This window comes from Arvicola amphibius, chromosome 7 (genome assembly GCF_903992535.2).
Source record: "Arvicola amphibius chromosome 7, mArvAmp1.2, whole genome shotgun sequence".
Lineage (NCBI taxonomy): Eukaryota > Metazoa > Chordata > Mammalia > Rodentia > Cricetidae > Arvicola > Arvicola amphibius.
In genome coordinates, this window is record NC_052053.1 from 102,492,833 (window position 1) to 102,516,234 (window position 23,402).

The 23,402-nt window shown below is 45.8% G+C and overlaps 1 protein-coding gene across 2 annotated transcripts in view; it reads right to left on the reverse strand.

Moving 5' to 3' along the window:
• The window catches only part of Syne2 (spectrin repeat containing nuclear envelope protein 2), a 301,471-nt gene that overhangs the window by 32,382 nt on the left and 245,687 nt on the right, over positions 1–23,402 (reverse strand). Inside the window, exons 91-99 of one of the 2 annotated variants that reach the window (XM_038337460.1) lie at positions 22,283–22,437; positions 22,046–22,190; positions 21,357–21,451; positions 19,803–20,037; positions 17,012–17,206; positions 15,199–15,324; positions 9,242–9,397; positions 6,895–7,053; positions 5,821–5,987 (exon numbers count right to left, since the gene is read on the reverse strand). In XM_038337460.1, coding sequence (XP_038193388.1) covers positions 5,821–5,987; positions 6,895–7,053; positions 9,242–9,397; positions 15,199–15,324; positions 17,012–17,206; positions 19,803–20,037; positions 21,357–21,451; positions 22,046–22,190; positions 22,283–22,437 — 1,433 coding nt within the window. Of the gene's footprint in view, positions 1–5,820; positions 5,988–6,894; positions 7,054–9,241; positions 9,481–15,198; positions 15,325–17,011; positions 17,207–19,802; positions 20,038–21,356; positions 21,452–22,045; positions 22,191–22,282; positions 22,438–23,402 lie in introns of those variants that run through there. The other variant, XM_038337457.1, reaches the window with a different exon arrangement.

Below are 23,402 nucleotides of genomic sequence, written 5' to 3' on the forward strand. Positions count from 1 at the left end.
ATGAACTTGGGGCTGTGAGATGCCGTGAGGCAAATGTGTGTGGATGGATCCGTGACTGTCTTGCCACCCTCTCATCTGGATCTTGATCCTCACAGATGTCCCACCAGGGAGACAGGAAGCTTGTACATGGTTTCTCAGCATGGAAACGGAGGCCCAAGACTTATTTGCAAATTTCTGATTTACTTCACTCCATTGCTCATGTGTTTCTCAAACAGACTTCCCATCAAGAGCACCACACCTCAACAGCACATCTTGACACATGATAGGAATGAAGGTCTTGGCCTCACCCAGATCCCTGGATGGAGCAGCTCTAGACGTGAGACACTGAGGCAGGTTGTGATGCACGCTGAAGCCAGAGAACCACTGTCTTCCAGTAGAGGGTACCTGGCATCAAGTTCTAGGTTTCAGAAAAAAAATTTTAACACAGTGCCTTGGAAAGTCAGCATCCCACAAGAGCCTAGCATGCCCTGAAGATGCTTTGTGCAGTGAGACAGACTGGTGATATGGAACTCCCCTCTGTATGCTGTAAATACCACTGATTAATAAAGAAACTGCTTTGGGCCCACAGCAGAGCTATAGGGGAACAGAGCAAGGCAGGGAAAACTAAACTGAATGCTGGGAGGAAAAAAGGCAGGGATCCGCCATGGAGCTGCCAGAGGGGAAAGACGTGAGCTGGAACCTTGCTGGTAGGTCACAAGCCTTGTGGTAAACTATAAAATAATAGAAATAGGGGAGGATGGAGAGATGGCTCAGCTGTTAAGAGCACTGCCTGCTCTTCCAAAGGTCCTAAGTTCAATTCCCATCAACCACATGGTGGCTCACAACCATCTGTAATGAGGTCTGGTGCCCCCTTCTGGCCTGCAGGTGTACACGCAGACAGAATACTGAGCATACTGTACACATAATAAATAAATCTTTTAAAAAAATAATAGAAATGGGTTAACCAACATATAAGAGCTAGCTAGCAATATGCGTAAGTGATTGGCCAAGTAGTGATTTAATTAATACAGTTTCTGAGTGATTATTTTGTAGTCTGGGCAGCCGGGAATGAACAAACAGCCTTCTATAACACGCTGGTTCCTGTTCCCACCCTGAGTGGACGTCATTTCCCTTCTCTGATTGGCAGTTTCCCTCTCTGTAAATGAAGGCGTGGGCTGATCTTTCAGTGTTATTTCAGGAGCCCAAACAGTAGATGTGAGGAGCCTGGCTCTGCTCACCTCCCTAGAGAAGCCTGGCTGTCTGGGATGGTCAGATGATAATGTAGCTTTAAGAAACCTTAATTGTGTCTTATTGCTCTAGCTTGGACCTCAAGAACTATATTGACTAGATATGGAGAGAGTGGACAACCTTGTCTTGTTCAGTGGGATCGCTGGGAGTTTCTCTCCATTTAGTTTGATGTTGGCTGTCGGCTTGCTGTATATTGCCTTTGTTATGTTTAGGTATGTTCCTTGTATCCCTGGACCTAAGCAGAGAACGCTCAACAGAGGAATCTAGAATGGCTAAAAGACACTTAAGAAAATGCTCAACATCCTTAGTCATCAGAGAAATGCAAATCAAAACAACTCTGAGATTTCATTTTACACTTGTAAATTCTTACAGGCTAAGATCAAAAACACTGATGACAACTTATGCTGGAGAGGTTGTGGGGAAAAGGGAACACTCCTGCATTGCTGGTGAGAATGCAAGCTGGTACAACCCCTTTGGATGTCAGTGATTTCTCAGAACATTAGGAAACAACCTTCCTCAAGACCCAGTAATACCACTTTTGGGTCTATACCCAAAGGAAGCTCAATCATGCCACAAGGACATGTGCTCAACTATGTTCATAGCAGCTTTGTTTGTCATAGCCAGAACCTGGAAACAACCTAAATGCCCCTTGACCAAAGACTGGATAAGGAAGATGTGGTACATTTACACAATGGAGTACTACACAGCAGAAAAAAAATAATGACATATTGAATTTTGCAGGAAAATGGAGCTAGAAAACATCATTGAGTAAGGTAACCCAGACCCAGAAAGACAATTATCACATATACTCACTCATAAATGGTTTTTAAACATAAAGCAAAGAACCAGCCTACAAATCACAATCCCAGAGAACCTAGATAACAATGAGGATCCTAAGAGAGACATACATAGATCTGATCTACATGGGAAGTAGAAAAAGACAAGATCTCCTGAGTAAATTGGGAGCATGAGGACCTTTGGGGAGGGTTGAAGGGGAAGGAAGCAGAGTAAAATGTAGAGCTCAATAAAAATCAATTAAAAAAAGAAACCTGTTGTGTTGTACTAATTATTTTTAAAATAATTGTGAATAAAACCAAAGTACTAGATTGGGGGGGGGGAGGCTTTTTCTTTACTTTTTTTTTAACAGTGAATAGACCTGCTTCAGTGGGTTTTAGAGTACTGAACACCATGCTAAGCCTTCAACTTTAACTTAGGTCTACAGTGAAGATCTCATAAGTTTTATTCATTGTGTGCTTCCAACTAGAAGGGTATAGGGTGGCATGGGGGTGACAACTGTCTGAGTTGAGATCCTGGTGGCATTGTCAGCTGCCTTGGTTTGGGCAAGTTACTCGACTTCAGCCCTCAGTTTCTTTATCAGTAAAATGGGATGATGGTACCAACCTTTCAGAATTACATTGAAAATCGGTGGCTCAGCAAGTAGTTCTTGCCATGTCTACTGACTTGAACGGTGGGATCTACATAGTGGAAGGAGACTCCCGTAGGTTGTCCTCGGGCCTCCACCATGTGATGTGGCACACAACTCTAGCCCTCCTCCATCAGTAAGTGTACCCGAAAGATCAAGTGACATCATGCATCAAAGCATATTGTTAAGAACTCAGTTGGCAGTCAAGATACCTGTTATTGTTGCCAACTGCTACGGCCAGGAAGGTGAATGAACTCGCAGCTGCTGTTTTCTTCCCCCAAGCAACTGGTCAGAGATGGGCAGCCGACAAGATAAGAGCCTGATAACCTCTGCAGTGCTATGACTGACGGAGGTATGCTACTCTCCTCTTCAGAAGCATAGGCTAGGTCTTACTCCTCAATGACCCATGAGCAAGTATGATGTCATCACACCCTCCATTAGTGTCAAGAGCCCAAGCTGACGTGGGCCATAAAGACAATGCCAGCAGAGCCACGATTCACCCACTGAAAAGAAATTCTTATTCTCATTCACTGGAATACTTATTCATTCAACAAATACATGGGACAGTGTTCTCAGCCCTGGGAACAATTAATTTCTTAAAATTGAATTTATTCTGTGTGTGGATGAGAGAGAGAGAGGTGAGAGCCAGCACACATGTGCCACACAACCCATGCGGAAGCCACAGGAGAAATCGGTGGAGTGAGTTCTCTTTTTTCATCTCTACCTGGCTTCTGGGAGCCGAACTCCTATCAGGCTTGCGTGAGAAGTATTTTTTACCCAGCGAGCCTCCATGCCTGCCCAGCCATGGGAATAAATTTAATGGAATCCTCGGCCTCATAGAGGAAGGATCTGCTTCCCCTTTACAATGAAAACAACAGATTACTGGTCCACAAACAGGCTTCTCCGTGCTCTTCTGGTCCTGTGTCAAATGAGCAACACTTGTCATGTATCTGAAGAGGGCACAGCAGCTCGCCATGTGCTTGTTGGACACATTGGGAAGATTGTAGGCCCATATTTCTATATGGCATGGCAGCCAAGCCATCAAGCCATAGGCTACACCTGAGATGGGTCACATATCCTGCCAGGCAGGCTGTCGCTACCCTAACAAATGGTCAGGATGTTTTGCTCCTTCCTTTGTAATTTGGAGAATGCCTTATAGAGATGCTGATTCAAGCCTACCCATGACAGCTAGCATACACAGCAGACAGGTAGTTGCGGACTTGACAAAAGGCCATTCACCTGGTTACCTAGGAGACAGAATGCTAATGTATTTCACCCTCAATTAAGTTTTTGTATAAAGACTGTTTAGAGAATAAACAGGGGAATTTTTCAGAATGTGAACTCAGGATATCACAAGGGATCTCTGAGAATCTCCCTCCCGATGAAACCATTTGAGTCGTGTCTTTATTCCTGTCTCCTCCACGCCAGTCAAGAGATAGTTTATGTTGGGGTCTGGTAGAGAAATAATTGAGGGTCCGGGCTAGCACTGGACCCTGACAGAAGATTTAGAAACAGGCTTAGAGTACACAGGAAAGCCAGCAGAGGCTCAAAACTAAGTCTCGCTACTGTCCTGCTTCTTTTTCAAACGGTAGTTGAGAGAAGCTAAATTCAGCCCTGCCTCACCTTCCAACCAGTTCCCCTGGTCATTCTTTAGGAATTCTGTCACCATTGGGGGACCACAATGGACTCAGACTTGACTGAGGAGGCCAAATCTGTGGCTGACAGTCAAGGCTCCCATCTCTCCCAGGGTCATTTCTTATACTGTGCCAATGGGGCTTCCTGTCCCTTCCTGGGTGGCTTTTCTTCTGCTCCACAGCCTCCCTGTTTGCTCATAACAAGGGTCTCTCCTACTGCCTGCAGTGGCTCTCGGGAGTTTCAAGCCTTCACTCAGGACCATCTGGGATGGCTCTTTCCTTGTCTCCGCCCCTCCACTCTCAGAAGAAGATAGGATCTGGACTCCCTGTATGCTTGGCTTTATTGCTGCCAGATAGCCACTCCTATTAATGTAACGACCCGTCTTACGTTCTGCCCGCTATGCAAACACCACTTAGTCCCTGCCTCTGCTGAGTTGGGCTCACTTACGGTTTCCAGTCATCAGAGAGGTAAAGGATACGGCACATCACTAACAGCATTCTATTCTTCTCCCTCTCCAAACCATAACACGCTCTCCAGCTCCCCTCTAAATCCCAAATCATTCGCATATTCACGCCGGGCACACTGTCCTGGGCCAGTGGCAGATAATTTTTCACGAATGATCCCAAAATAAGATGTCTCTGAAGACCAGGTTGCAATAGAAAAACATGTAGTTTTTTTTGGGGGGGGGGGTAGAGTGGGTTGGGGGAGTGCTGTCTTTATACAGAGGACTTGGAAACAAAAGCCATCTAAAAGCTTTGGGCATCGCCCAAATTGGTTGTTGACGGGAGGAAATATCACCAGCTCTATTTTGGACAACATGGCACCGGAGAACAGAGCTTTGATTTGTGGTCACATCTGAGAAGAAGATGCTGCTCCAGTTGTGTCCTCCAGGGGGCCAGGTGCCCATCAAGGACCTGGCATGGTCACAAAGGATCCCTACCAGTGTGCACTGGGCTCCTGCTGTGGGGGCAGTCAAGGACCCCCAGCTGCTACTACACAGAGTGAGGCAGGAACAGGCAGGCATAATTTCATGGGGGGACATGCTCATTCCAGCAGAGAGTGACAGTTCCCATGAGACCTCCCCTTTAGGATCGCTTTCCAAACCAAGTTTCTGACTCTTGTTTAAAAAAAAATGCAGCTGGGCATAGTGGCGAGTACTCTGGCTGCTCGGGAGGCAGAGGAGGGAAGATTGGTTGGAGGTCGGCCTGGGGAACATAGCCAAATCCCGCTCTCAACAACAGCAGCAGCAACAGCAATCAAAATGGTAGCTCATGCTAGAGTGCTTGTCTAGCATGCTTGTGAGGCTGAATTTAATCCCCAGACACCCCCCCATGCACACACATCTAATTCATGTCAAATTTTACTAAAATATCATCTCCAATTATTGTTCAAATCAGAATTCCTGCTCCCCCGAACTACAAACCTGGACATTTATAAACCTGCCAGGTTACCACACAGGACGACTGGACTTGGCTAACCAGCTCTGTGAGGCAGTCTCTAGAGGCAGACACGAATTATTTTGGACCACTTCTTACCTCGATCCAATGACATCGAAAAGATGCTGCCAGCGGTCGTTGATTTTGCTGAGCTTGTCCTCCATCTCGGCCGCCTTGGCCTTGCTGCTGGCCTTGATTAGCTGCTCGCCCATCTGCTTCAGCTGCAGCTTGCTTTCACTGAACGAGCTTATTTCTTCCATGCAATCCTGGCAGACACCAAAGCACAAGGCCCGAGCCATCACCACCAGCTCAATCCTTCTTCAGCCCAGGGCACATTCCGTTCTCTCTTAATGCACTCTTTGGGTTTGTTTTTGCTTTATTGGACAGGGTCTCCCACTGAACTCCAGACAATACTCCTGCCTCCACCTCCCAGGTGATGGGATTGCAGGCACGTACTCCCACACTGGCTACATTATTAGTGTTAATGGCAAAAAAAATCTTATACTTGTCAACATAGCTCTTCGAGGAATGGCTCAGATCAGTTAGGTGACTACAAGGTGTTTAAGGCTGTAGTGACTCTATCTCACTGTGTAGCCCAGGCCTGCAGCTCATGATGCTCCTGCCTCAGCTTCCTGAGTGTTGGTGTAGGTATGTGCTCCCATGCCTGCCTATAGGCACTTTCCTTTTCTTTATCCTTGCTGTGCTGAGGGTTGAATTCGGGGCTTCATGCATGCAAAGGCAAGAACTCTATCACCGGGGCTATGAAAAACCCTTGGTTTCCCCTCACAAATGTGGAGCTGAGGCTAAATGGACTCAACTGAGTCAGCCTGAGGTCCAAGGTTCCCCAGGGTTGATGGAGAGGTGTTTTGGGTGGCTGTACAAAGATGCTCAAGTCACTTCTGTTACTGAGGCTGGCTTCCTCTTTGACTTGGGTCCCACGTCACAATAACTAGAGTCTTCCCACTGAGGGAAAGCAGTCTTCCTCAGCACCGTATCCACCTATGACAGTTCACGCTCCCTACCTTTCCTACCTCCTCCTTTGGAAAGACCAAAAATAGTCCTCTTGAAACATGAACGTTGCCATGTGACAATGTGACACTGTGGCTCTTTGAGCCCTGCAGAAGCCCTTGGCCCTCCTCAGTGCACCCACGTGGGCACCCCGCCCCCACTCACCTTCTGTAACTTTTCAATCATTTCTTCAATGCTAATATCTGCTGTCTGTAGAACTTTGTTCTCCATCTGGACCAGCCAAGCACACAATTCCTTGTTTTTTTCATTGAACATGATCCATGAATTGAGCCTGTCTTCAATCTCCTGCTTGCGGATAGCCACCTAGGGATGACATACATGCATTTTGGTAGCTGAGGCTAGCTGGGAAGGAAAATCTCTTGGCTCCCAAAAAAGTGAGCGCCCTCATCCCACGCCACCCCCAAGGCTCACAAACACAAATGAGCACCGATGTCATGCACTTTGGTCAGCATCTGTCTCTAAAACCTGTTTTGTTCTCTCAAAACCTAGTGCTCAGCACTAACAAAAGTTTTTTCACCCTTGGTAACTGCCACTAAAAACTAACAAAAGATAAAAGGATGGTATTTGCACTGTGTGTCTGTACTGACGAGCCCCACTACACAAGAAAGGTTAGGTAAACACAGATACAGAAGCATAGCCCAACTTTGTTTTCCCTGTTCTCTCAATGTAATACATTTACCGGTTGCTTCCTGCGTGCTACCTTGTAACTTTGTAGCTCAAACCTTTTCCCTTTCAAAACTCATCAAATCCGTATATCCAGAAGGCCAGTGTTCAGCTTACTTATTCTGAAAAGTATCACCCAGATCACAATATTAAAAAAAAAAAGCAATCATTAGTAATGCAAATGACCAGAAAACTTAAAAGATGCAAAAATGTTTGAGTATTTAAACAAACAAAAAATAAAACCCCCAAACAATTCACTTAATCTACTTTGCCATTACACACTGTAGTTTTTGTCTGGAAACCAGGGAAAATGTCATCAAAAACTGGTCTGGAAGCCGGGCGGTGGTGGCGCACGCCTTTAATCCCAGCACTCGGGAGGCAGAGGCAGGCGGATCTCTGTGAGTTCGAGACCAGCCTGGTCTACAAGAGCTAGTTCCAGGACAGGCTCCAAAAGCCACAGAGAAACCCTGTCTCGAAAAACCAAAAAAAAAAAAAAAAAAAAAAAAAACTGGTCTGGAGCAAGCAGGCTGACCCCCAAACACCCAGTGTTTGGTTATGCTAACACCAGCCAAGGGGCTTCCCTCCTTTTTTAGATGGCTACAATTTATGAGTTAAATTTACATCTAGAGAATACAAACCAGCCTTCCTAAATGTACAGTGAAGAGTTCTTTTGGTTTCAGTTTTAGCACCCACTTTATAGGGGCTGCAGTCCCCTGAGATTTTTCTCACCATGTACAAAAGAACTTCTACTCTTCGCAGAGTGAGGTCAAGATACCAAATGCCTCCGTCTGTGTCCTGTCCAGCCACATGCGTTTAAAAGGCCTGAAAATCTATCCCTAGAGAAACAAGCATTTAGCTCCCATTCCTCCGGCATCTATTCATTTTTTAGCTTTTAAGAATCCTGGCATTCTGTGCCAGGATTGAGTCCACAATGCTAACAATTAGGACCGTCTGGAGGATGCTCTTTGAGTTTTCTTGACTCTTAGAAGACTTTAAAGATTCTGAGTATTTCCTTTTGCATAAAACATGAATCGGAACAATTTAACAGACACACAGAGCACAGTGTAACTACTAAAATCGAGTTTTTGATAAAGTATTTTTACTTCAAAATGTAATTAAAAGCGTCTTTAGAACACAGGTATTTACAAACATCAAATTCATCCACACACGTGCGCGTGCGCATGCACACACAAAATAATGAGATTAAGGAATTAACTTTTCCTGAGAATTATGTATCCTTAAAACAAGGATCTTTAAGATTAATTGAGCCTTTTAATTCTACCTTGATCCTGCCACAGACTTCAACTGTGTAATACTCCAAGCACAATTCCAGCCTTATCCTGTGGAAACCATGGGCTGAGGGCCTCAGGCTACAGTCAATCACTTGCGAGTTTCAAAACCAGCTCCTAGGACCAACCATCTGACTGCAGGGAAGGCTGGCTCTCAGAGAGCCCCTTCCAGCCTATGGGCATCCAGGTTCTGGTGTTTGGCCTAGGGGAGGGGTTTCTGATTTGCACTCATCTCTGTAAGCCACTAAGCAGAATCACTGCCAGCAGGACCCCTGCTTACCTCCCAGCTTAAGCTGATCTCAAAAACAAAAAACCCAAAACAGCTCAGTAGAAGTGTGCAAAGCTGTGCTGTGAACCCCGTAGAGACAAAGAGGTCAAATCTGTTAAGTCGGGTTGCTACCTCCTAACGGAACCAGCGGGGGCACAGAGGTCCCAGTGCCATAGGGCCTCCGCTTCAACAAGTCAGGATCCTTTCCTTTGGCTTTGGGACACTTCAGTCAACTCCCCTCAGCCCCGCACTTTGAAGCTGGCTGACTTACTCTCAGGCAGAGATCCTCCCATTGTCTGTGTAGAAGCTCAATCTGCTCCTTCAGAACCGTCACGTCCTCCGCCAGGATGTGCTGGCTCAAGTCCGCCTTCATAGTTTGAAGCTCTTTCAAGTTGTGCGTCCAGTTAGCCAGAGGCTTCTCGACTTCCTGCATTTAAACACAAGGAGAAATGGGGGGAATGTGCCTTCAGTTCCAGCCGCTCTTTCCAAACCTGTAGGCTAATCCTTTGATTAGGCTCTGGGGGAGGGGAGCCTGGAAAGGGGAGGGACCTTCGGAATGAGAAACAGCCGCTGCCGCCTTCCTGCCAGGCAGCCTACAGTCACCTTTCTCTCTGGGGACACAGCCTTAGCTCTCTTCAAGCTCCTTCCTTCAGGTAGCGGGAGTTTAGGGAAGTCTTTCTGTTGGAAACTCATCCAGGCCCTTTACTGAGGGTGTCACGTAAGAAAGGCAAGATCTGCACACGTTTCTGGATTGAGATCCAGAGGCTATGTTAAGAGGTAGGTCACAGCAAGTGCGATTTCTCACTTTCTGAATGCATGGGTGCGTGCACCACTAACATGGGGGCCATCATGCAACACCCACTTCTGTTTGGAAGGAGCTATTTTTAATTTTCTGAACAACAGAAGGAAAAATTACTTGCTGATAAATGACAGAGAATAGTTAGCAAATAGTTTCCTATACCATTCATTCATTCATTCATATGCAGCTCAAACCTAGGGCCTCACACTAGCTAGGCAAAGACTCCCACGAGCTACCCTGTCAGCTCCAACTAGTTTATAAAATGAAGTAGTTTTCAGATCTAACAGATCGAAGCAACTAATCAAGAAAATCCTTTTCACTACCAAGGAAGTGAAAGGAAACAGCCCAAACACCCCCAAGTCTATCGGGTCTTAGCTGTATTTAGGGTTACTTATCCATGGCGCATTTTCGGAAGGAAGATACTGTGTCACTTGGGCCAGAAATCAGTCTAAAGAGCGGCCACAGCAATGAGGTGCTAATTCTGATGGATGGCTGTTCAGTGCTCCATGTACTACAGTGCATGATTTCATCACTTGCTCACCTTCTCTGTGTTTCATAAACTGGCCCAGAGGAACCTTGCCAAGTTTATCTTCAGTATGATAAAAGTTTGATTTGCAAAAATGCCTGTAAGATTCCAGTTACCCCTATAGAGCACGATGTAAAACTTCAAGTTGTTGGTCCATAGCAGCATATTGCCAGGCTTCGTTCAGCCGGATTCCCTACAGCAAAAGGGCAGCAGAAGCCTTTTCCTACGGTCTTAGTCCCATTCTTCTGCACTATCATTTGAACTACAAGGGATGGGTAGATACTTGGTCAAGCGCTTGCTGTGCAAGGGAGCATGAGGGAGGATCCGAGCTGGCCTCGACATCCATGTGAAAAGCCAGGCATGGCAGTGCATGCCTCGCAGTGCCAAGGAGGATCCCTGGGGCTGGCTATCCACCAAGTCTGGCTGAATCAGTGAGCTCCCGGTTCCATGAGAGACCCTGCCTCAGACAAAGTAGGATAAAGTGGAGAGCAACTAAAGATGGCATTCAGCATCGACCTCTGGTCTCCCCGTACACATGCATGTGCTCAGTGTGTGAGCGTGAGTGTGTGTGTGTGTCTTGTACTGTTATTCCCCACATGAACATGGCTATAATGGGATGTAGCTTTATGAGGAAAGTAGGGCTCAGACTGGCTGGGTGGCTCACAACTTTTCTGAGATGATAGCCACCATCCGAGACAGCCCTCTAGTTACTTGGGACCTGTTTGGACTAGACAGGCCTCCAGTTACTTGGGACCCCTTTGGGCTAGACAGGCCTCCAGTTACTTGGGACCCCTTTGGACCAGACAGGCCTCCAGTTACTTGGGATTAGTTTGGAATATGGTCATGGCTTGGATGAATCTGTGAATCTCTGCCATGACTGTTTCTACTGATAAATGGGGCTGAGCCGACAAAAGCCACAGACTCTGCTGGAAGCTGAGGAGTGTGACATTTGGGGAAATGGTGACAACTTAAAGGTTTCCATCTCACGGTTGGCCCAGGTGTCTAGACTTTATGGAAGGAAATTCCTGTGCATCAATGGAGAGCGACGTTGAATTCTCTCACTTGTTATTTGCATCCTGATCTAAACTTGATGTAGCCCAGTATGGCTTTAAACTCTCTACGCAGCTGACACTAAGTCTTAATCCCCAATCTTTCTGCCTCACCTCCCATACCCTTCTACTGACAGTTTGATATTAAAGCCAAAGAAAGGGAGAAGAGAACCACAGACCAAATGTTGTTTGTATGTTAATTTGATATCTGGCATGGGTCTATTAAATAAGCAGGCTCTGGGAAGTTAAACTGTTAGTCATAGGAATAACACTTCAAAATGAACTTTCACTTAAAACATATGCAAACAATTCCTGAACAAATCAAGATGTGAGTCTAAAAAGCAAAGCTTAGAGACATCTAGGGGGAGACAGAAAAGTGTATTTTATGTGTTACAGATAAGTGATTTTCTAAAATAAAAGGGGGGCGCAATAATATAGGAAAATATTCACACATTCGTCTATTTCAAAGTCACACAAAACTGCTGGGTAATGATGGCAACTAATTGTAATGCCAGCTCTGGCAGGTAGAGGGAGGAAGATCAGGAGTTTGATACTAGCCTAGGCTACATAGCAAAACCCTGTCTCAAACAAACAAATGAAGGCAAGACCATAAACAAGAAGTCCCCCACAAACTACAACATCTATTGCTCACTATGAAAGTTTGAATAGGAATGGCTCCCACAGACTTATGTATTTGAGTACTTGGTCCACAGGGAGTGGCACTATTGAGAGGTGTGGCCTTGTTGGAATAGGTGTGGCTTTGTTGGAGGAAGTGTATCACTAGGGGGTTGGCTTTGAGTCTCTGAAGCTCAAGCCAGGTCATTTCCTGCTGCCTGTGGATCAAGATGTAGAACTCTCAGCTCATTTTCCGGTTCCATATCAGCCTGTGTACTGCCATCCTTCCTGCCGTGATGACAATGAACTAGATTTCTGAACTATAAGCCAGTCCCAATTAAATGTTTTCCTTTATAAGAGTTGCTGTAGTCTGACAACATGGCCCACACAATCAATTAACCAGGACTCAAGGGAGCTCACAGAAATCAGGGAGTCCCCTAGGGGGTCCGACCTAGGTTTTCTGCCTTTAAGTTATGACTGAGTGGCTCAGGTTCTTTGGGATTCCTGTCAGTGGGAGTGGGGGTGGTCGCTGACTCTTTTGTCTGCTTATGGGACCCCTTTCCTCCAACTGGGTTGTCTTGTCCAGTCTTGATGTGATGGCATCTGCCTGGTCTTATTGTAGCTTGTTACGCTGTATTTTTTTGATGTCTGTTTTGAAGGGAGACAGAGGGGACATGGATCTGGGGAAAGGGAAGGCTGCACTCAGGATGTAATATAGGAGAGAAGAAGAAAAGAAGGAGGAGGAGGTGGAGGAGGAGGGGGAGGAGGAGGAGAAGAAGATGAAGAAGAAGACGAAGAAGAAGACGAAGAAGAAAAGAAGAAGAAGAAGAAGACGAAGAAGACGAAGAAGACGAAGACGAAGAAGAAGAGGAGGAGGAGGAGGAGGGGGAGGAGGAGGAGGAGGAAGAAGAAGAAGAAGAAGAAGAAGAAGAAGAAGAAGAAGAAGAAGACGACGACGACACATGAGAGGAGGGGGAGGAGGAGGAGGGGGAGTTGTTGCTGTGGTCATGGTGGTATCTCTTCACAGCAATAAAACCCTAAGACACTCACCCAGTGACATAAAAAAACTTTTTTTAAGAAAAAAGAAAAATGAGCTGTTTGGTAGAAGACATTTATAAGTATGTACTTAACAGAGACAGGGTATTAAGAATAAGTAACTTGTTCCAAATCAAGGTGGCAAACAACCCAACGCAAAGTTGGGGGAAATAGCAAGAGACAGTTCACAAGAGAGCTGACTTGATAGGGCAACAGACAGGAAGAAAAGTTCAACTGCCAGACTACACCCCAGACTAACAAAGGCTGAAAAACATCTAATGTCAACTGGCGCAGAAGGATGGACGGACTGAGTTCATACTGTGCAGACTGACAGCCGCGGGAATGAAGCAGCAAGGGGAACCAACGATTGCTGACTTGGAATGACGGGAATGTTGCATCGGACATGCTACATAGTATGGTCTCCTTTAAGAAGTGTAGGGCCAGAAGGCAGCACTCCTAGTATTCCAATGAGAATAATATAACTATTATTAAAACAATAAATAAATGATAAAGTACTGGCTGGTGAACAGCAGGGTCAGTTTTGTGGATACCACCAGGAAGTGCAAATACACCAGGAATTTAGAGCTTCATGTCTCTACCCTGGTGATGACTGCAGTGGCTGTTTATTGTGGTTTTTGTTTCCTTGGGATGCTGGGGAGGGAGCTAGAGCCTTGTATGTGCTAAGAGCACTCTGTCACTGAGGGATAGCTGAAGCCCTTTGTCCTGTTAGCATTTTACATTAGTTAATTAGTTTTGAGAGAGGGTCTCGCCTAGCCTAGGCTGGCCTAGAACTTGCTGTGGAGTCAAGGATGAGGCTGACCTTCTGGTCTTCCTGCGTCCACCTCCCAAGTGCTGAGACTCATTCACGGGAGTGACCTACAATGCCTACCCGGCCTTTATGTCATTTGTTACGGCTTTCAAAGAGAAAATGTACACAGGAAGAAAGATACTACTTTCTGACACAGATTCCAGTATAAGACAATATATGTTTGGGCTAGAGAGATGGCTCAGAGGTTAAGAGCACTGGCTACTTTTCCAGAGGTCCTGAGTTCAATTCCCAGCAACCATATGGTGTCTCACAATCATTTGGGATCTGATGCCCTCTTCTGGTTTAAAAGTGTACATGTAGGTAGAATACTCATATACAGAAAATAAATAAATTTTAAAAAGACCATATATTTCCATTCCCTTTAAAAAGACCATTCCAAAGGATTCAGGAAAAAAAAAATCTCTTAAGTACCAAACCTGCGGACAAAAAAAGAGACATAAAGGTTCCTGCCCTGGTGTTCAGTGATCCTAGCTCCTATCTATAACTCTTCTCCATCTTCTACAAAGACCTTTGATGTTCAAGAACATTTGCTAATTAGGCAGAACATAGTTTGGAAGGATTTATATGTTATACTTAACCAAAAGAACTCAACTCTGCTGGTTTTCCAGGTAAGTTTTTAAGTCATACCTCACTCTTACTTCAAAGACAAGGTCAGGATACACAGTTTTTCCTTTTGTTTTTTTTTTTTTTAAGTGTAGTCAGGGTCAGGAACATGGCTCGGTGGGAAAAGCACTAACTACGGAAGTCTGATGACCCAAGTTCAGATCCCTGGACCCATGTGCAAGTCAGACACAGTGGCACAAGTCTGTACCCCATCTTGCCATCCGTGGGAGTGCTGGGAATACAGAGATAGGGGAATCCCCTAGAAGCTCACTGGCTAGCTAGCCTGGAGTACTTAGCAAAAGAACAAACAGCACGAGACACGCTGCATCAAACATGGTGGAGGCTGAAGACTGACGCCCAAGGTTGCTGTCTGACCTCCATACAACACGTACACACGCATTCACAAATCAACTAAAAATACTCAGAGGCCAGATCTTATATCACAGGAAAGAAACAGAGGACACGAAGGAGAATTGCCCCCAAGAGCCTGTGATGTGCAGTTTGTTTCGCAAAAGCCTTTCTCATCTTTAAACAATGACCATATGACCTAACATCGATTCTCACACCTTAAAGACCAGAATGATGGCTTTTCCAACTGATCAGAAAACTCAGCTTTATCACAGAGAGTGAGAGAGAGTGAGAGAGAGAGAGAGAGAGAGAGAGAGAGAGAGAGAGAGAGAGAGAGAGAGAGAGAGAGAGAGGCAGGCAAACATTTTAAATGCCCAGAATGCAGCTGTGTGATTATCTTGGTCACTGGCTCAGACATCAATACCTTAATCAGCTCCTTTTCTCTGTGGAGGTCCTCGTGAAGTTCAGGGAGAGGATTTTTGCTTTGTGCTTTCAGGACTTGCAGCCTGCTTTGCAGCTCCTTGATTTTCTTTTCACACCGGTCCCAGGTCTATTTGAAAACAGCATTGACACGGGTAAGTCCTTGGCTCTCCGGATTGAACTACAGAACAAACCCGCTCGCTCATTTAATGTACACGCTCTGTCTTTTAGGTGGTTTGGAGAAGCCACCCAGAAATCAGTTCCTGTCTTGTGCAGACTGACCTGAAGGGAGATGTGGGACATAATCACTGGGATGGATTGGTTTGGAAGTATCTCCCTTCATCTTTCTGATCTATTATATCACTTTTGGATATGTCCACATCAAAGAAGCTACTGTAAGGATTGAATTTTAGCATCTACATCTTCAGTGTGCATCCCAATAGCAGAGCCAGGCAAAGCACACTGGCATTCCCCCCTTGTTTATCTTTTCTGGGTCACCCCCTTAGCCTCTTCTGATGCCTGGCTTTGGCCAATCTTTCACCTTGCAGCCCCCCTCTCTGCCTGCTGCCTTCTGCTTGAAAGATTTTGGGGTTTGCAAAGAGTGTTCAAGTTGTATCTGCTCCGCTAGCTCATGCATGTCAGGTACCCCACAGAACAAAACTCACACAGCCTGTCCACAGCACAGGCGCTCTGACCAGCTCACAGACATTTACTACCGACTTAGAAAGACTGCTCTGTTATACGTTTTCAGTGCACACTACAGATTAGAGGGATGCCAGGAATAAGCACAGACACAAAACAAAAATAGCTTGATATTTTGGCAAGAGAAATAAAAACTGCACTTGCAATCCAAGAGCATTGTGGTGTTGGGTCATTAAGCTTATCACAGTTCAGTCCTTAAAAACAACCTGGTATTCTGGCAAAACCAAACCAAAACAAAACCAAAGACAAACCAGCCAACCAAACAGACCAAAACCAAGATTTTCCTACTAATGACTCAAAACTTTTCCGTTCTTAAACCCATGGTGATCGATTACCCAAGAAACTCCCGTCTGTGGAAGAGTTGCGTTCGTTCTCTGGTGATAGCGGAGAAACACAGCAGGACCGTGCCTATTTTCATGTCATGTGTCCTACCCGGGCTGGAGCCCAAGTGCAGTGTTAGTTTCATGTACTGAACATCCAGTGAACATGAATGTTTCATGTCTCATCAAACTGTTCTTACATGTATTTATTTACTTATTTATTTAGTGTGTGAGGTGGGTGTGCCACAGTACACGCTGGGGGTCGGAGGGCATTCTGCAGGAGTTGGTTCTCTCTTTCCACCATGTGGTTTCCAGGGACTGAACTCAGGTCGTAGGCTTGGCACCAAGTACCTTTACCCACTGAGCCATCCCACTGGCCCAAAGTAAATACCTTCTTCATAGCATCTCAAGTGTTTACATTTGCAATACTTGGTTTTTCCCATACAATTATTTTATTAATAGTAGTAACTGGCATGACTCCTATATATTGGTAGGAACTGACTTTCATTGGAAAATTCAGAATACCAGATTTTATTTATTTATTTATTTATTTATTTATTTATTTATTTATTTAGTTTTTCTAGGCAGAGTTTCTCAGTGTAGCCTTGGCTGTCATGGAACTCGCTGTTGTAGACCAGGCTGACATGGAACTCACAGAGATCCGCCTGCCTCTGTCTCTGAGTGCTGGGATTAAAGGGCTGTACCACCACTTGGCAGAATACCAGAGTTTTAAAAACCATTCTTGGTGCAAGGCCAACAAGAATCATATGTAGTGTATTACAGTGTCACACTGACCTCTGCTGTGGTCTGGAGCCGGCTGATCATCTCTCCCAAGCTGAGCTCAGTGTCCTTCCAGGTGTCCTGAAGCTTGCTGACTTGCCTGTCAATGAACTCTTTAGTTTCCAGGTTGGGTGTGTTCTGTAATTTCTCCCCAGCCTCCAAGGCCAGCTCATAGGTAGTTCGCCGCCTCTGAACATGGATCTCTTTGTTCTAAAAAAGAAAAGAGGGTTTGCTTTAAGCCTCTGGGGTGATGAGAATATGACTCTGGATTTCCCTCAGAGCTTTTCTGAAATATTAAATTTTACACAAATTAGACAGATCTGTACAGAATGTATGTGCAGGATGAGGCCATGCATGAAACATACTCCCATCAAAAGCTGCTGCTGAACTCTGAGTAGGTCTATACTCCCGGATGAGGCGGCCATAGACTAGTAACAGTTAAGACTCTTAGTAGAATAAAAGACTGGAAGCTTAGAGAAATTAAAAACAACAACAAAAAAACCCATGTATTCAGGGTGCTGGAGGAATGGTTCAGTGGTTAAGAGCACTGACTGCTCTTCCAGAGGACCCTGGTCCAATTCCCAGCCCCCACATGATGGCTCACAATTGTCTGTAACTCTAGTACTAGAGGACAGAACACTCTCTTCTGGCCTGTGAGGGTACCACACAGTGCACAGACGTACATGTAGGGAAAAAGCCACACACACATACACACACACACACACACACACACATGCATGCATACACACATATTTATAGAATGAAAATCTACAAGGCAAGAGGGATCCCAGAGCATTAGGAAAACCATTAGTCTCTGAACTGAAATCATTATACAGGTTATCAGCAGGGTAACTCAGAAGAATAGAGCACGTACATTATACTAGGGAAATAGGAACGAGATCACAGGAGAAGGAACACACCTCAAAGGCCCACAGTGAAACTTATGACACATACTCATCAACAGATGAAAGAACAATGCAAACATTTGATCTGAATATGACATAGGCTAACTGCAGATTGGAGCGGGCTATTACACACACACACACACACACACACACACACACACACAAAACCAAGGAGAAATTCTAACTTATTCACACTTCTGAAAGGAGCAGTGTGCCGCTCCTCACAGCTCCTCAGACAGGAGGCCTGTCCTCTTCTGGTCCTCCCTGACTTGGTGAGTGGCATGCGATTTATCAAGATGCGCTGGCCCAAACCTTCGACTCTTCTCTGACTTGTTTTGTGTGTGTGTGTGGTGTGTGTGTGTTTGTAACATCCAGACTGTGTCCCAAATCGTTGTGGGGTTTGCTCATTTCTCATCATGCAGGCCTCAGTTTAAATGCTATACTCACAGAGAGCACCCAGATCTAAAGCAGCTACCAGCTCCTCTGTTAATTATCTATACATGGTGATTACCAGCAGGTATTTTCCTGTTCATTTGCCTGAATGTGTCCACAAGAGCAGGAATCTTCTCCTCCTGTCACTGATGAGGACAGAGACCAGCCCAGAGGTGACACTCAGTAAATATTTGATGAAGAGACAAGTGAATAAGGCCAGCCCAGCATGTCGGGGTGGTGATGTGACATTTGGCTGCATCTCTAGTAGAGAGCGGGTCCCTCTAGTAGGGAGGGAATGCATTCAATAACTTACTATAATCCTATGCACATGACACAGCTTTCCTTTAATATTTTTAGTATGTTGATTTATTTATAGAATGTATGTTGGGGTAGGGTGCATCTGGAGGTCAAGGGACAACTTATGGGAACCAGTTCTTTTCTTTTATCATGGGGGCTCCAGGGATGGCTTGGCTTTTCTCACAGAGCCATCTTGCCAGTCTCTAAACCCTTACTGTCGCATACTTGGCTGTCTGAATTTGCTCTTGAAGAGTCAATGTTCTTCCACCTGGCACAATACCTGTGGCTACCTTATACATTTACCAGTACCTGAAGTGTTTAGTGGTGTGACCCCATCATCGTGGACTTCTCCCATTCTACCTACCCATCTGCACGTTCTTCCCACATGCTCGAGGGAACATGTCTATTTCTATCTGTACAAGACTAGGGACCAGGCTGTGGGTGGCCATTCCTAGCTGGCCTTCCATTGCACAGAACGTATTTAGGTCATAACAGAAAACACTAAACCTCAGGGGGCTAGAGAGATGGCTCAGTGCTTAAGAGCACATACCGCTCTTTCAGAAGACCAGAGTCCAATTCCCATCACCCATATATCAGGTGGCTCACAACCACCTGCAACGCCAGTTCCAGGGGGATCCAACACCTCTGGCCATTTCCGGTACCCGCACTCACATACACATGCCCATACATGATTAAAAATAATAAAAATAAATTCAAATAAAACCTCCGTTGAACAAACACCTTGCATATAAAGCCCCCTCCTTCCCGCCCTGTCAATCCGTGTGCTTTTCACCTCATGGTGATTTGAATAGGAATGCCCCCCCCACCCCCCGACTCCTGTGTTTAAATACTTGACCCATAGGGAGTAGTACTATTAGGAGGTGTGGCCTTGTTGGAGGAAGTGTGTCACTGTGAGTACGGGCTTTGAGGTCACAGATAAGCTCAAGCTATGGCCAGTATAGTCTGTCTGTGGCCTGTAAGATGTAGAACTCTCAGCTTCTTCTCTGCCTGTGTGTTGCCATGTCCTGCCATGATGACAATGAACTGAACCTACGAAACTGTAAGCCAGTCCCAGTGAATCGCTCTCCTCTATAAGGGTTGCTGTGGTCCTGGCGTCTCTTCACAGCAATAGAAACCCTCACTCAGACACTCCCACGCTGTGCGTATATTACCTTCAGCTCGTGGATGAGGCATCTGGTTTGGTAGAGGCTGTGACGGTCCTGCTCCTTCACTGCAGACAGGAGGTGGCCGGTGTCAGCGAGGAAACGGAGCAAGTCCTCCACAGAGGTGGTGAAGAACTGCCACTGTGCCACCTGCCTGTCGATGTCACACTTCCTCTGCTGGACACCCCGGGCAGCGCTCTGCCATCCATCTGAGAGCTTTGAGACTTCGGAGACAAATTCTGGCCTAGAAAAAACAGATGGTGAGACGGTCCCAACACGGACATGTAGGAAAGGAAACCAGCGAGGACGGACAGAAGTCTGCATGCACAACTCGCCTGAGACCACAGCGTCATGAGACCTGAACACTATCTTAAGCACAGTGAGGGGTGTGATGTCACAGGGGGACCTAGCCTGATGTTTGGTCAGCACCCAGGGAAGCATTCCCTTAAACACACTGAGCTATCTTCACATACATGATGCCAGATCTTCCTGGAAATCTAGGAACTGGACCAATGGAAAATGCATAAATGGGCCGGTGTTGAGTCATGCGCAGGAGTACTTTACATAACCGAACACCCAAGAGTGAGCTGCACCACGGTCACCCAACTAGCTCTTTTCAGATGAACAAAACCACTCACGTGAGACGTGAGGCCGTTCTCTATCATGGGAAAGTCCCACTTGTCATAATGAGCAATCAAAATAGCTTACTGCGCTGGATGGGGCCTGCGTGTATCCCTGGAGGACTGTGAAGACACAGGCTATATGAAAAAAGATTCGGAGGGCAGGGAAATGATAACCTATCAGGGTACTCAGAGATTCAAACAGCTGGGCCACCTCTGGATTCTGATCATGTCAATTAGCTCCATTAGCAATGGTTCAGCTGTGCTCGGCAGGCTGGCCTCAGGGCTCTGCCTAGCCTGCCTGCTGCTGCCCACTGATTCCATCTTGGATGCCTGGGGAGACAGGTCTCCTCTTATGACTATGACACAGCTTTGTGCTTGGGATAGTGAATGGCACGTTACGACTTATTGTCCAATAACAAAACCTCGTGGGTGAGATGGGAGAGAGAAGGGTAACATAGACACATCATTCAAAACTTAGTTAATTATGCTCGGGGAGCAGCCCTTCCCCGAAGCCTCTGTGCTGCCAACCTCATCCACTTCCGACAGGACAAGGCACCATTAGTATTTATATGACCATGAGGCACAGCCCTGTCCTGATGCGTAGGAAGAAGGCCGGTCCCATGGTGAGGCTACAAGGCACGGATGCAGTCAAGAGTTACATGTTGGCCATTAGACGAATTAGAATATAGCATGTCCCTAAGAACTGTGGTCCACAAAAAACTACAGTGCCTCTTGTGGAGAGCCGGAAGAAAGGTGGCCCAAGGCTCCACACACAAGCAAAGACAAGGAGTCAAAGGCTAATTAATTACCCCTAAAGATGAGAACTCATCATAGCATTATATCAATTGATTAAAATGCCACACAGCACCCATAATCACATGCAAAGGCTCCCGGGTCAGAACGCCTGTCCCGCCAAGAGTGTTAGCTCCACACAACTTACCTGGTCTCGGTTTCTGCTATGTCCAGGAGCTGTAAGGACTGGGCCACATAAGCATCAGCAACTATCTGGTTGATAGAAAGTTCAGCTTCCAACATCTGTTTACAGACCAAAACATAAAATATCAGTTGACAGATTCATTGTTAGGAATCTGGAACTTAATGCTTCCTAGTAAAGCTCTCGGAGGACCGGTGGAGTGAATACTTTTCAAGTTACTGGACGTCAACTGCAAAACTGTTTAACCATCATTTTAATATTATGTAGGTATTTATCATCATCATCATCATCATCATCATCATCATCATCATCATCATCATTATCATCATTATTTTGCTTTTTTGAGATAGGGTTTCTCTGTGTAACAGTCTTGGCTGTTCTGGAACTTGCTTGGTAGACCAGGCTGGCCTCAAACTCACAGAGATCCGTCTGCCTCTGCCTCCTGAGTGCTGGGATTAAAGGCATGCCACACTACCTCCCAGTATATATTAATATGATTTATGCACATAATACTGAAAAAAATCAGACTTAGTAATAGTAGCTATGCCTAAATGCCTGTGATCATGAGAGGACAATTTTTTTTTTTTTTTTTTTTTTTTTTTTAGAGACAGGAACTCCTTTGTTTCATTTGAGTCTCTTTGCCCCGCCTTCCGCCCCAGGGTGAGCAGCTGAGCCATGGCAGAGCCCAGGTTTACCACGTAGGTTTTCTGTTGCTCCTGGAGAGCTGGGAGGCTGTGGGCGACGTTCACGGCAAGTGCTTCTTCCATCTTCTCCAGAAACTGGATCCATTTCTCACAGTAATGAAGGAAGTTTTCACTCAACCCGTTTCCCTGAAGCTTGCTATAAAAAGATTTGAAAACACACAAAACCGAGCCTTATAATGACGCTAATTCTACCTTCCCTGAAGTCACGGTAGGGAGGGGTGTTCTGACCTGCAGTGGTCCAGCGCCGTGGCCGTTGCCCGGATCCACTGCCGGTTCACATTTTGTAATGTTTTTATTGTTATGTCACTGAGGGGGAGCCGGAGGCTCTCTTCATTCAAACGTTGAATGTCAGGTGACTGCGCTGTCAGCACCAGTACGTGGTTCTGTGGGGGGGGGGGGAGTATAGATAAAATGTCTACATAATGAGATGGCCTCCTTACCGTGAAGATGAGGGAAAACAGGGCCTGAATAGGTAATACAACTTACATATAGTCAAACAGAGTGAGAACTGCCCCAGACTTAAATTTCTCAGTGGCGTTCCTATCTGCGGACACCAGCCTGTACATATGGCATGGTGGCTACTCTGACCTGTAGAATCACCTAGAGACACATCCTCAGGAATGTTTGTCAAGGTGACTTCAGGGAAATTTAACTGACGAGGGAAGACACCTCTTGGAAGGGAGCATCCTATAGGGTGGGAGGCATGATGGAGTACAAAGAGAAAGAGAAGCAGCCAGCCGAGTGCCGCCACTCACCTCTCTCTGCTTCCTGACTGTGGGCGCAGTGTGTCAGGCCGCCCCACACTCCCACCTGAGCATTGCCCACCCTACCATGATGGACTGTGGGTCCTAAAACCACGAGACAGAGTAACCCTCCTTCTCTGTGAAACCTCTGCTATTATTGGGTGTGTGCATGCGTGACTTCAGAGGGCTCCTCTGTGGAACTAGCTCTCTCCTCCAACCTGCTGAGCCGCCTTGCTGGTCTCCAAACCCTTTGCAAGTTGCCTTTGCCAGGAATTCTGTCACAGCCATGAGCAAAGTAACATGCACGAACAGCACCTAAGCAGCCTAGGAAGTAGGGAGGGACACCAAATTCTGTCCTTAAGCAAGACTGAAAATGATGGGTTTTGTCTTGTTTTGTTTTAAAGAACAATTCTGGACCTCCGAGCCCTATATAACCTGTCAATAACGTGACCTTCAGCAGGCTGCAGAGTGCCTATACATCTTATGAACATCTGATCCTTAATATGTTCCTGGCTGAGTGTGGTGCTTAAACCAGACTTCAAGGAAACATTAGACCCATTTTTTTCCTAGAGTGTGGAGTCAAAGAAAGAAGATTCATCAAAACA